Below are 15,000 nucleotides of genomic sequence, written 5' to 3'. Positions count from 1 at the left end.
CATCTCTTCCCGTCTCGGTCGGGCAGCGCCTGCGGATCACAGTCAGTCAGACGCGGGTCACACACACACACAGAAGCCCTCCGGACGCAGACGCAGGAGAACACACACCTCCACGCAGCAGCTCTTCTCCACCTCGATCACACCCTTACAGTCCCTGCAGTCCTCGCTGATGAAGTACGAGAGTGAGCCGGGCTTCAGACAGAACCAGCGCTCCGTCCAGTTCCTGCGCAGGTGACCCTTCTTCCACAGATAGCCCTGAAACACACGCGCTCGGGTCACCACGCCCTGTGTGTGTGTGTGTGTGTGTGTGTGTGAGAGAGGAGCACACCTCCTTCAGCACGTTCCCCACCATCTCTCTGTACACCTTCTCCACAGCAGCGCTGATGCTCTCTCCGTCCAGCGCTCGCCCCGCCGTGTTCACCTCGTCCAGGAAGCTCCAGACGCTCAGCTCCTCCAGCTCCAGCTCCACACAGCTCAGCTCCACCGGCATCACACTGCTGATCTTCCTCAGGAGATACTCCACCTGAACACAGCACAGAGAGCCTTTAACAGTCAAAAACCATCTGAAAAGGGAAACAAGACGTGCACACAGAAGCTTATCTGAATATGACCCTGGAGCACAAAACTGTATTTATACATTTTTTGGAATAAGTCATAATTTTTTAATTTCAGCTGAATAAATCATCTCTCCATTGATGTGTGGTTCAATATTTGTCTGACATACAAGTATCTGAAAAAAATCTGGAATCTAAATTCTTAGGAATGCATATTACTAATCAAACATTACGTTTGGATACATTTACTATAGGAGATTTACTAAATATCTTCAAGAAACATCATCTTTACTTATTATCCTAATGATTGTTAGCATCTATAATTTTGACCCATAAAATGTTTTTTTTTTGGCTATTGCTACAAATACACCCAGAGATTTCAGACCAGGGTCACATGCGAGCTCAATCATATAAATACATATAGAGTTATATTTACATGTTTAACACTGTGTGTGTGTGTGTGTGTGTGTTTTTGAGTGTGTGTGTGAGTGTGAGTGTGTGTGTGTGTGTGTGTGTGTGTGTGTTTTTGAGTGTGAGTGTGTGTGTGTGTGTGTGTGTGTGTTTGAGTGTGAGTGTGTGTGTGTGTGTGTGTGTGTGTGTGTGTGTGTGTGTGTGTGTTTTTGAGTGTGAGTGTGAGTGTGTGTGTGTGTGTGTGTGTGTGTGTGTGTGTGTGTGTGTGTGTGTGTGTGTGTTTTTGAGTGTGAGTGTGAGTGTGTGTGTGTGTTTTTGAGTGTGAGTGTGAGAGTGTGTGTGTGTGAGTGTGAGTGTGAGTGTGAGTGTGTGTGTGTGTGTGTGTGTTTGTGTGTGTGTGTGTGTCTGTGTTTATATGCGCGTGTGTGTGTGTGAGAGTGTGTGTATTTGTGTGTGTGTGTGTGTGTGTGTGTGTGTGTGTTTGTGTATATGCGTGTGAGTGTGTCTGTGTTTATATGCGCGTGTCTGTGTGTGAGTGTGAGTGTGTGTGTGTGTGTTTGTGTATATGCGTGTGAGTGTGTCTGTGTTTATATGCGTGTGTGTGTGTGTGTGTGTGTGTGTGTGTGAGAGTGTGTGTATTTGTGTGTGTGAGTGAGTGTGTGTGTGTTTGTGTATATGCGTGTGAGTGTGTCTGTGTTTATATGCGCGTGTGTGTGTGTGTGTGTGTGTGTGTGTGTGTTTGTGTATATGCGTGTGGGATGCCTGTGTTTATATGCGTGTGTGTGTGTGTGTGTGTGTGTGTGTGTGTGTGTGTGTGTGTGTGTGTGTGTGTGTGTGAGTGTGTGTGTGTTTGTGTATATGCGTGTGAGAGTGCCTGTGTTTATATGCGTGTGTGTGTGTGTGTGTGTGTGTGTGTTCACCTCCTCTGGTACGAGTGTGAGAGGATATCTGTCGTCCGCCAGGAAGTTGAAGAGACACCAGAGCCGCAGAGCATCCTGATTGGACAGAACCCGGTGTGTGTCGGGACGGTAGTTTTTCTTGGAACAGAGAGTCCAGCACAGCTCGTCAACTTCCTCTTTAACAAACGTCCCCTCAATCACCTGATTACACAACACAACCTCAATTCATTCTCCACGAAGGCAATGAGATTCCTTTAACTTCTCCTTGTGTCTCTAACACTGTCTCAAACTGTGCTCAGAACTGTCTGCAGTGAAAGCTCAGAGATAGATATGAATGCAAACATTATTCAGCAAATGCTCTGAGTATTTGTATTTTTTTAGGAGAAACATCTGAGACAAAACTCTTACTAGGTGTATTTTCACCTACTTTCAGGAGAAATACTTCAATGAAACATGAGCGAGAGTCTGGTGAGCACTGAATGAGCATCCTCTGAGAGTGTGTTGTGTACCTTGTCCAGTATGAACTGGTTCAGGTAAGGCATGTACCCCTGACTGGATACGGGACCGTCATCATCATCGCTGAAGTGTCTCTCGAGGGCCGCAGGGTCGTGAGGAATCCTCAAAACACTGTGGAGGTTATGAGACAAAACCTGCGCGCGCACACACACACACACACACACACAGTCTGACTGCTGCTTTGGTTTGATGCCAATCCGTCTAAAGCCACAGAGTGTGAGTCAGATTAACAGTTTCACAAACTCAGATACATAAATGAGAACATACAGTACACTCCTGCTGTGTTATATAAATACATTTATGATGACTACAGATGAACAAAAACACAAATATAATTAAGGTATAAATTAAGACAAATAGGGTAAAAATTTACCTTATCAATAACTTTACTCTTTGTGGGCGACCCTAAAGTAAGGTTTCAGACATGCATATCTACACAAACACCTGTCTCACCTTGAGCTGTGATTTAGACACTTTGCCGCTGTCTTCGGTGTCCAGGGACGTGAAGGCGTACCAGATACTCTTCAGCAGAGCGGCTCTCAGCGCCATGTCTTACGCCTGATGATCTGAATCTCTTATTTCTCCTCTCTCTGTAAGTCTGGCCACATCCTGCAGGCGTTTGCTGGACTCTGGCGCCTCCTGTCTGCACCTCTGAGATCAGTTCACAATAACACATTATCATACCAGTACTGTTGCTACAGCATGCTTCATGTGTACTAGTGCTGATCAGTTATGGAAAAATTATAATCATTACTTTGATCATGATTAGTTGGAAACATCATGACCTTTTGAAAGTGGATTTCCTACAACTTGAGACATAATTCCTGCTTATAGACAGACAGACAGATAGACAGAGACAGACAAATAGAGATGGATGGACGGACGGACAGAAAGACAAACAGATAGACAGACAGAGAGAAATAGACAGACAGACAGAGAGAGACAGACAGAGACAGAGAGAGACAGACAGATAAACAGACAGAGAGAGACAGACAGACAGACAGAGAGAAAACAACAGACAGATAGACAGACATACAAACAGAGACAGGCAGACAGATAGACAGACATACAAACAGAGACAGACAGACAGATAGAGACAGACAGACAGATAGAAAGACAGAGGCAGAGAGACCGACAGACAGACAGACAGATAGACAGAGACCGACAGACAGACATACAAACAGAGACAGACAGACAGATAGACAGAGACAGACGGACAGACAGAGAGAGACAGACAGACAGACAGACAGAGACAGACAGACAGATAGACAGAGACAGACGGACAGACAGGGACAGACCGACAGATAGACAGACAGACAGTCAGACAGACAGACAGACAGAAAGACAGACAGAGAGAGACGGACAGACAGATAGACAGACAGAGAGACAGAGAGTCAGACAGACAGACAGACAGTCAGACAGACAGACAGACAGATAGACAGAGACAGATAGACAGAGACAGACAGACAGATAGACAGACAGAGACAAAACGACAGACAGACAGACAGACAGATAGACAGACATACAAACAGAGACAGACAGACAGACAGATAGACAGAGACAGACGGACAGACAGAGACCGACAGACAGACAACACACAGATAGACAGACAGAGAGACAGACAGACAGAAAGACAGACAGATAGACAGACAGAGAGTCAGACAGACAGAGACAGACAGACAGACAGTCAGTCAGACAGACAGACAGACAGACAGACAGAAACAGACAGTCAGACAGATAGACAGACAGATAGATAGACAGACAGACAGAGACAAAACGACAGACAGACAGACAGATAGACAGACATACAAACAGAGACAGACAGACAAGACAGATAGACAGAGACAGACGGACAGACAGAGACCGACAGACAGACAGACAGACAGACAGACAACACACAGATAGACAGAGAGACAGACAGACAGACAGAGAGAGACAAAACGACAGACAGACAGATAGACAGACATACAAACAGAGAGACAGATAGACAGAGACAGACCGACAGACAGAAAGACAGACCGACAGACAACAGACAGACAGACAGAGACAGACAGACAGACGAACAGAGACAGACAGACAGACAGACAATAGACAGACAGACAACGATAGATAGATAGATAGATAGATAGATAGATAGATAGATAGATAGATAGATAGATAGATAGATAGATAGACAGAGAGAGACAGACAGACAGAGAGAAAACAACAGACAGATAGACATACATACAAACAGAGACAGGCAGACAGACGACACACAGAAAGACAGAGACAGACAGACAGACAGAGACAGACAGATGACAGACAATAGACAGACAGACAACGATAGATAGATAGATAGATAGATAGATAGATAGATAGATAGATAGACAGACAGATAGATAGATAGACAGACAGACAGACAGACAGACAGACAGACAGACAGACAGACAGGCAGGCAGGCAGGCAGGCAGGCAGGCAGGCAGACAGACAGATGTGTAAAAATGGTTTTCGTGGTTAATTTGGTTCCCATATTGCAATGCATCCAACCCAACCTTCCTTCTTTCAGTGTGATGAATGGACATTTTAAACAAATTATGATTAAAAGCGCAAATTAAATTATTAATTCTCAAATAAATATGCGAGATGAGTTCACATGACAAGCATACCAAATATCAAGGTACACACTGCACACTATGGAGTACACTTGTATTTCACACATAGCCATAGCTAACAATAAACAGTTGACAGTGTTGACGGACACACACAGTCATCGGGTTTCCTTGAGCACACACCTGGATCCACTCACACCAGTGGAGCTGAGGTGATGTTATGATACGTTCACGTCAGATGATTTCTGTCAGACGCAGAAGAGCGGCAGTATGAGAGACGTGTTAATTGTTGCTGAGTGTTTAGCGCTCAGGGCCGTGTGTGTTCATATCCGCTGCTGCTGAGAGACATTTAAAGAGCATATTGCAGGTTAAAAAAAAATCTAAATTAATATTTAACCGTGTATGAAAATACCATATAAAAAGATAATGCAGGATTTAAAATGGTTTAAAATGACATAAGGACACCAATTTAGTAGATAAAGTGAGCGTTTCTTTGACTGCTCGTAAAAAACGCTTTTTTTCCCAACATCGCGTCATTTTACGTCACAAGAGGGAGACGTGTGCTGCTGTGCGCTGCCGCTGCTCAGTGCAGAGTAGGTTGGTATTCAGTAAGAGCGGTCGTGAGTCAGTGTGTTTTCAGTAGGTTTTGTATTTCAATTTATCATCGTCATGGTAAATTATTGTGTTTGTGGAGCTTGCAAAAAATCCAGCCTGTCAGGACATCGAGTCCACCGGTTTCCTAACAAGAAAAAGGACGGTGCTATCTTTCGTGCCTGGGTGCGGTTTGTGCAGGTGAAGAGACGGGATTTCTCTTCCGCTTCGGCTTCGGAAAACGCGGTCGTGTGTAGCGTTCACTTCAGATCGGAGGATTATCGTCCCGGCGATATGATGGAGTTCAACATGGGATACCGAAGTAAGAACTGAGTGAGTCTCAGAGCTGGTGCGGTTCCTGCAGTGCACGTAGCTTCGGGTTCTCCCGCCGGCGGGAAACACGGTGGTCACGGATCCGTCAGAGATGCAGCTCGACGAAAACGTGAACTGTGCAACGTAAGTCTTTTTTTTTTTTTTTTTTTTTTACATTTACTAACTAACAAATCAGTCAACATAATGATTTAAATAATGAGAAGCAACGTGGGGTGTATAAGTTGTTGTAAAGTACCGCAGCTAGCTTGTTAGGCAGCTTTAAACATTGCCTCGCATTTCCCACACATGCACCTATGGAACAAAAAATTGTATCAGGAATAAAAATATCTCTGTCTCTCGATGAGAAACTGCTAAGTTATATCACGTAACGTAAGTCTGGACGGATATTAATGAGCATGACAAACGCCTGATCAAAGCTTAGTTTCTGTTATTGTAAGTTCCAATACGCCCAGATGACCAATAATATATTTGCTATTAACTGTTATACGATGGTAATAATCTGTACAATATTGTGAGCACAGTTTATATCGTTAGCGAACGTGTATCTATAAGCTAACACTGGTCTCTCACCAAGACACCTGCCCTGTTCTCCACTGGGTCTCCTCACACCACAACTCAATTTGTCTCCTCTGACCGTTGTTCTGTCTAACATTAATCCTGGCCTGTCCCTGCTCTCTTGGCAGCCTAGCAGGTTCATAATTGTATGGCTGTGGTCCATCATACAAGTAAGTATGAACAATTTCCTCAGCGTCTGAAACGTCATTGCGGTCCATTTTTCCCCCTGTTGTTTGAATCGACCGCTCTCCCTCTTGCTACGTCACGCCCGTCACGCCCATTTTCAGATGCGGAAGTAAAATTTTATCACAAAAACGACTCCAGAAGCCACTGTAGCGTATTTATAATTTTTTTTTTAAGAAAATCTAGTTCCTACATTATTTTTCTATACATTGACTCGTTGGGTCTTCTAACCTGCAATATGCTCTTTAAACACAATCCTCCTTCAAAGATTCACATTCACATCGTCCTGTGCTTTATTAAATAATCAGGCTGTGTCAGTGCGGATGATTATTTTTCCCCGTCACACAGGCGTGTTATGTGAGTGCGATCGGGAACGGGACATCCAGACGTCGATGACAGCGGTTTGGATGCAGGTCTCTTACCTCAGCAAAGTCACGATGACTGAAGAGCTTCACGTCCAACCACTGACGTCAACATTATGAACGAGTCCTGAGTGTGTTTGTGTCTCATTGTCAAGACAGATGGACGGATAGATAGAGACAGACACAGAGAACGATGCAACAGACAGATGGACGGATAGATAGAGACAGACACACAGAAAGAATGAACAGACAGATGGACGGATAGATAGAGACAGTCACACAGAACGATGGAATAGACAGATGGACGGATAGATAGAGACAGACACACAGAACGATGGAACAGACAGATGGACGGATAGAGACAGACATAAAGAAAGATGGAATAGACAAATGGACGGATAGAGACAGACACACAGAACGATGGAATAGACAGATGGACGGATAGATAGAGACAGACACACAGAACGGTGGAACAGACAGATGGACGGATAGATAAAGACAGACACAGAACGATGGAACAGACAGATGGACGGATAGAGACAGACATAAAGAAAGATGGAATAGACAAATGGACGGATAGAGACAGACACACAGAACGATGGAATAGACAAATGGACGGATAGAGACAGACACACAGAACGATGGAACAGACAGATGGACGGATAGATAGAGACAGACACACAGAACGATGGAACAGACAGATGGACGGATAGATAGAGACAGACACACAGAACAATGGAACAGACAGATGGACGGATAGATAGAGACAGACACACAGAACGATGGAACAGACAGATGGACGGATAGATAGAGACAGACACACAGAACGGTGGAACAGACAGATGGACGGATAGATAAAGACAGACACAGAACGATGGAACAGACAGATGGACGGATAGATAGAGACAGACACACAGAACGGTGGAACAGACAGATGGACGGATGGATAAAGACAGACACAGAACGATGGAACAGACAGATGGACGGATAGATAGAGACAGACACACAGAACGATGGAACAGACAGATGGACGGATAGATAGAGACAGACACACAGAACGATGGAACAGACAGATGGACAGATAGATAGAGACAGACACACAGAACGGTGGAACAGACAGATGGACGGATAGATAGAGAGAGCACACAGAACGATGGAACAGACAGATGGACAGATAGATAGAGACAGACACACAGAACGATGGAATAGACAAATGGACGGATAGAGACAGACACACAGAACGATGGAACAGACAGATGGACGGATAGAGACAGACACACAGAACGATGGAACAGACAGATGGACGGATAGAGACAGACACACAGAACGATGGAATAGACAAATGGACGGATAGAGACAGACACACAGAACGATGGAATAGACAAATGGACGGATAGAGACAGACACACAGAACGATGGAACAGACAGATGGACGGATAGATAGAGACAGACACACAGAACGGTGGAACAGACAGATGGACGGATAGATAAAGACAGACACAGAACGATGGAACAGACAGATGGACGGATAGAGACAGACACACAGAACGATGGAATAGACAGATGGACGGATAGATAGAGACAGACACACAGAACGGTGGAACAGACAGATGGACGGATAGATAAAGACAGACACAGAACGATGGAACAGACAGATGGACGGATAGAGACAGACATAAAGAAAGATGGAATAGACAAATGGACGGATAGAGACAGACACACAGAACGATGGAACAGACAGATGGACGGATAGATAGAGACAGACACACAGAACGATGGAACAGACAGATGGACGGATAGATAGAGACAGACACACAGAACAATGGAACAGACAGATGGACGGATAGATAGAGACAGACACACAGAACGATGGAACAGACAGATGGACGGATAGATAGAGACAGACACACAGAACGGTGGAACAGACAGATGGACGGATAGATAAAGACAGACACAGAACGATGGAACAGACAGATGGACGGATAGATAGAGACAGACACACAGAACGGTGGAACAGACAGATGGACGGATGGATAAAGACAGACACAGAACGATGGAACAGACAGATGGACGGATAGATAGAGACTGACACACAGAACGATGGAACAGACAGATGGACGGATAGATAGAGACAGACACACAGAACGATGGAACAGACAGATGGACAGATAGATAGAGACAGACACACAGAACGGTGGAACAGACAGATGGACGGATAGATAGAGAGAGCACACAGAACGATGGAACAGACAGATGGACAGATAGATAGAGACAGACACACAGAACGATGGAATAGACAAATGGACGGATAGAGACAGACACACAGAACGATGGAACAGACAGATGGACGGATAGATAGAGACAGACACACAGAACGATGGAACAGACAGATGGACGGATAGAGACAGACACACAGAACGATGGAACAGACAGATGGACGGATAGAGACAGACACACAGAACGATGGAATAGACAAATGGACGGATAGAGACAGACACACAGAACGATGGAACAGACAGATGGACGGATAGATAGAGACAGACACACAGAACGGTGGAACAGACAGATGGACGGATAGATAAAGACAGACACAGAACGATGGAACAGACAGATGGACGGATAGATAGAGACAGACACACAGAACGATGGAACAGACAGATGGACGGATAGATAGAGACAGACACACAGAACGGTGGAACAGACAGATGGACGGGTAGATAAAGACAGACACAGAACGATGGAACAGACAGATGGACGGATAGATAGAGACAGACACACAGAACGATGGAACAGACAGATGGACGGAAAGATAGAGACAGACACACAGAACGGTGGAACAGACAGATGGACGGATAGATAAAGACAGACACAGAACGATGGAACAGACAGATGGACGGATAGATAGAGACAGACACACAGAACGACGGAACAGACAGATGGACAGATAGATAGAGACAGACACACAGAACGATGGAACAGACAGATGGACAGATAGATAGAGACAGACACACAGAACGATGGAACAGACAGATGGACAGATAGATAGAGACAGACACACAGAACGATGGAACAGACAGATGGACAGATAGATAGAGACAGACACACAGAACGAAGGAACAGACAGATGGACAGATAGATAGAGACAGACACACAGAACGATGGAACAGACAGATGGACAGATAGATAGAGACAGACACACAGAACGATGGAACAGACAGATGGACAGATAGATAGAGACAGACACACAGAACGATGGAATAGACAAATGGACGGATAGATAGAGACAGACACACAGAACGATGGAACAGACAGATTGACGGTTGGACAGATAGACAGAGACAAACAAACAGATAGACAGATTGATGGATAGATTGAAAGACAGAGACAGATGGATGGACAGAGAAAGAGAGAGAGACAGGCAGATGGACAGAGACAAACAAACCAGACAGACAGACAGACAGACAGACAGATAGATAGATAGATAGATAGATAGATAGATAATAAAGTATGTGATTAAACTGTTATGTCAGATGAATGTTTTGCGCAGCTGCTAATCTGATATCTATCTCGCAGAGGAAGAGGAATCACCTCGATCACACACAGAGCGCTTCACATCTAAAGATACGGAGGATATGAAACCCTCTTCATCATCATCATCTTTAAATCTGAGCAAACTGTGAAGTGAAGCTCCAATCTTCATCCAGAATGTGTGTGTGTGTGTGTGTGTGTGTGTGTTTCAGCGTCTGGATGACAGATCTGAGATCAGTAAACAACCGTTTGCAGCTTTCTGCACCCCGCTGTAATTTCAGACTCCAACACAAAACAAAAATCCATCTCTGCCGACTTCCTGAGACTCATCCTGCCTTTGAAATGTTCGTGCCAGAGTGTAAACACACACACACACACACAGAGAGGGGTGGGACACAGGCCCTCTACAGCGCTGAGAGCTCATCTGTAACATCACTCAGGTGTGTGTGTGTGTGTGTGTGTGTGTGTGTCTGAATAATAAAGAATTAAATGTTTTAACCAGTGCTTCACCTTCAGAATTACTGAGTATCTTAGTTTTAATGTTTTCTGCAAAAGTTGCATCAGTTAATTTGATAATGATCCTCATGCATTTACACAAGAAGAGCACCAGGATTGTTTTTCTGTGTAGTCTTCATTCATAATTTCTCCACTGCTTCCATTTGTTTCTCTTTAATAAGTCCAATTTGAACCATTTCCCGAGAGACAGAGAAGACATTATTTAATGCCTTAAGCTCCACTACGGACAAGCGCAGAGATGTCTTTTAACTGAAAACACATTGAGGGATTAGATCAGTCATTTATATCTCTATTTCTATAAGAGACCTGATTTCCTCCTGTAACTCTTGTGTTGTGAATTAGAGACGGATTACTGACACACTGATGCATTCAAACCTCTTTTAACTTCAGATATCTGTAAATAAATTAAACGCGTTACTATTTGGATAACATTTTGATTTTTTACTAAGTTAAATGCAACAGGCATTTGCATCCACAAACTATGTTTTGGGTCTTTTCCTCAGTCTTTCATGTCAAATCCGTGTTAATTGCAAGGACCGTCCGTTTCAGGTTTATCCCACGTATTTGAACCTCAGACTCATCGGTTATTATGTTAATCTAGAGTGTGTTTGATGTGTTTTAGTCTAAACTCTTGTCCGTCTCTCTTGAAATCCTTCACAGGGCTTTCAAAGAGCAGCAGAAGCCGTTTTCTGAGCGTCTGGGATTTAAACGAGGAAGAGGACGATGCTTCGTCACCTCAGGAAACACACGTTAATCCACCAGTCTTAGAAACACTTCCTTGTCTACGAACTAACAAACAGAACCAATAGAGGCCCAGATTAGCGCCTCATCTCAACATGGACACGTCCCTTCAGGAATCTCCTTGCCATTTGTCCAGGAGCAGCAGGTGTTGTGTGCCCTCTGGTGGTTACAGAGGGAATGACGCATGCGTTGATCGCGCGTTGCCATTGTTCTTATACCCGAGCCACGTTGATCAGCGAGTCTATGATAGATCTTTCTGTAGCAGTGCATCGCTGCTCTCGTACCTGCCGTCGTTACACGCCAGCTTCGGCGTCTACGAATGTCCGTTCGAGCCCGCCTTCATCCAGAAGCGCAACGAACGGGAACGCCAGTGCGTGAGATGTGTGAACCAGGGATACGCCAAACTACGTGAGCACCTGCCCAACGGGACCACGGACAAACGGCTGAGCAAAGTGGAGACGCTGCGCGGCCATACGCTACATCAAGTACCTACAGGATCTGGTGGAGAATGCGGGCACAGCGGAGGAGAACCCAGAAGTGTCACCGTTTTCCATTTGCGAATCGTCTTCTGAGGAGTCTGTTGGGAGTTAAAGACGTACAGAAAACCTGGTTCAAACGACTTTATCCCGCTACTGAAAAATGAGGCTCAAAACCTGAGCGATTCTCAGATAATAGCATATGTTTCAATGATGCAAAACCACAACTTCGCTATCCAGGAAATGCGCAAACAATTACAGACAAGTAATGAGCTGAATATGGCACAAGACCGATGTAGTGTGTAGAAGAAATCAACACAACCCTGTTTTTATTCTTGAATCCTCATGCGAACTGTGATTTTTTTACACTTTTTTTTATTATTATTCAAATAAATCTTAAATTATACTGGGAATGGGTCTGTTTTTACGTAGACATACATTGTTGTTTGTCATCTTGTTTCTGTGTTTGTTTTAAGCGATGTTCATAAACAGTTGTTGCCTTTAAATTTTTAAGTTTAATCAAATTGGTTGTACAAGTCATTTCAACCCATTTTTTATCATTGGTAGTTGAGTCCCCAAACAAATAAACATAAATCAAATTTATAAATAAGATAGATATATAATAAAGCAGCAGCTTTAAAACCAACTTGGCATTTGTAACACATTTCAACTGGATATTAAATTATTAAATAATGTAGGGTTGGATGTGACGATATCTGTCAACTTCCAGCAGAATTGAACTCAGTTTCCCATCATGCATCAGTGCATCAATTTTCATAAGGAGGATGCCATTACTCTGGTTTGCGGTTTAATTAAGAACTAACATTTAAATGGGTCAGATTTGTGCTGCATAACCGTGTTTGTTGGGGAGTCTCTGGGGTTAATCTGCACCCAAATCCAGCATTAAGATGTTTTTAACTCAAACACATAGAGTCTATAATCCATAATAACACTTCCTCCAGTGAAAAAGTGTTCTGGTCTGAATCAGGAGAGAAATCTGCACGAATAAAAACATCTTAATTCTGGATGTGTTTCAGCTTTTGTCTTCTCCAGATGTTCACTGATGGACTGGAGTGCTGTGGATTATTGTGATGTTTTTATCAGACTCTTATTCTGACGGCACCTATTCACATCCATTGCTGAGACACTGATGTAATGCTATATTTCTACAAATCTGATGACGAAACAAACTCAAACACTAAAGGTGAATATGAAATCACAGAAGGCATCGGTGCCGACATCTTCAAAGTCATACTGGTACGTATGATCACAAATTCTGTCCATTTCACAGATGCTACGCAAACTTAACGCAAAGTCATCTCTCGATGGGAGAGGAAAACTCGCAAAGTGAGCGCACTTTTATTAACGCACTTGTTAAGCTTTTATATACCATGAACCAAACCAAACATCTACGAAGAGAACAACAACAACATTACAAACATTTATTTGAAGAAGAAAAATATCTGGAAATTGGATAAAACAAAGCCACAAGGCTGTGAACCTAATGAGTGGGCGGAGCTTAAAAGCTTTTTTGAAGCAATTTTCTGGCCCGACTCTTCGTTAGAATGGACAAAATATACGATGCATTGATTCCAGAGCCCAACCTGACTCTATTGTGGGTCTCAGGATTCCCCACCTGTAAGGAGAAGGTGAAGCGGCGTCCAGGTGGGAAATCTGAGGTCATCTACAGCTACGACCAGCGTCCCTTCATCCATCTGTTCTGGGAGAAAGACGAGGGAAGAGCAGACACGTGGACTTCCGGTGCGTCCCAAACCTCGTCGCCATCATGGAGGAGGGGCCTACACGGGCCGGAGCCACGCCCACTCCGCAGGCCTACCAGTTAGATCGGCTGAACGGTCCCGCCCCTCCCGGTCTCGACCAATGAATGATGGATTAAACTGCCGGAGCTGGAACACTGGACAATCACTCAACACATTCATAATCATGACGATTTAATTATTCGCTCATTAATATTCAGCAACTTATTTCATATTCATACACACATATTGACTCATATTGGTTCAGTTTCAGTGAGATCTTTTCACCACTGTGTCCTTGAGCAAGATTTTGCTATTACTGCACTGCACCCGACTTTGGATAAACAATATTTTCTTAATCAAAAACTGAATTAATCACTTTTTAAGGGCTTTAAGTGATTATGGATATCATACTTTATTTTAGTGAGGATTGTCTGTTGGCTCCATCTAGTGTCAAGGAGCATGAAGTTGATAGCGTAAAACAGCGTAAATATAACACTTATAACCTTCTTTTTAAGGATTTTCTTGTGGTTTTTTATAATTTGTAAGAAGTTTTGAATAAAAGCATCCACAAAAGTTTGGAATAATTTAGATTTGTGTGTGTGTGAGTGTGTGTATTATTCTTCTGCTCACCAATCCGCATTTATTTTATACAAAAAAATATAACAAAACTGGTAAAATTGTGAAATATTATTTCAGTTTAAAGCATCTGTTTCCTGTGTGAATCTGTGTTAAAGTGTAACGTATTTCTGTATTTTCAGCATCATTCCTCCAGTATTCAGTGTCACATGATCTTCAGAAATCAGAATAATATGATGATTTACTGTTAACTTTGTTTGACTGGTATAGTGACGCACTTAAATAACTAGTTTTTGTATCCTTGTTAAAATTAAAGAAGCGAATTAAAAAGCATGCAACATTTTTATTGCATATATTTATAAAAGTTAAAAGCACAGATGACAAGGATATAAACACACATTACCAAAACAG

The 15,000-nt window shown here is 43.4% G+C and overlaps 3 protein-coding genes across 5 annotated transcripts in view; 1 reads left to right on the top strand and 2 right to left on the bottom strand.

Moving 5' to 3' along the window:
* The window catches only part of LOC132131944 (differentially expressed in FDCP 6 homolog), a 10,390-nt gene extending 7,128 nt beyond the window's left edge, over positions 1-3,262 (bottom strand). The window contains exons 1-6 of the mRNA XM_059544128.1: positions 2,834-3,262; positions 2,374-2,514; positions 1,886-2,065; positions 329-523; positions 109-255; positions 1-29 (exon numbers count right to left, since the gene is read on the bottom strand). The exon at positions 1-29 is cut by the window's left edge and continues 80 nt beyond it. Coding sequence (XP_059400111.1) covers positions 1-29; positions 109-255; positions 329-523; positions 1,886-2,065; positions 2,374-2,514; positions 2,834-2,929 — 788 coding nt within the window. The 5' untranslated portion in view covers positions 2,930-3,262. The remainder of the gene's footprint in view (positions 30-108; positions 256-328; positions 524-1,885; positions 2,066-2,373; positions 2,515-2,833) is intronic.
* An 8,604-nt stretch (positions 3,263-11,866) lies between these two features.
* On the top strand, positions 11,867-12,368 carry LOC132131332 (achaete-scute homolog 5). The gene is given in 2 exon segments (XM_059543354.1): positions 11,867-12,243; positions 12,245-12,368. Coding segments are annotated over 2 exon segments (495 nt in total). The 5' UTR covers positions 11,867-11,872.
* A 2,544-nt stretch (positions 12,369-14,912) lies between these two features.
* Positions 14,913-15,000, bottom strand: part of stk38b (serine/threonine kinase 38b) — a 12,682-nt gene continuing 12,594 nt past the window's right edge. For all 3 annotated transcript variants that reach the window (XM_059543317.1, XM_059543319.1, XM_059543318.1), the window contains exon 13: positions 14,913-15,000. This exon is cut by the window's right edge. The gene's annotated coding sequence lies outside the window, so the exon portion shown is untranslated.

Source organism: Carassius carassius, chromosome 48, assembly GCF_963082965.1.
Source record: "Carassius carassius chromosome 48, fCarCar2.1, whole genome shotgun sequence".
Classification (NCBI taxonomy): domain Eukaryota; kingdom Metazoa; phylum Chordata; class Actinopteri; order Cypriniformes; family Cyprinidae; genus Carassius; species Carassius carassius.
The sequence above is the reverse complement of the archived record's forward strand: the minus strand, read 5'-3'. Positions and strand labels throughout refer to the sequence as shown.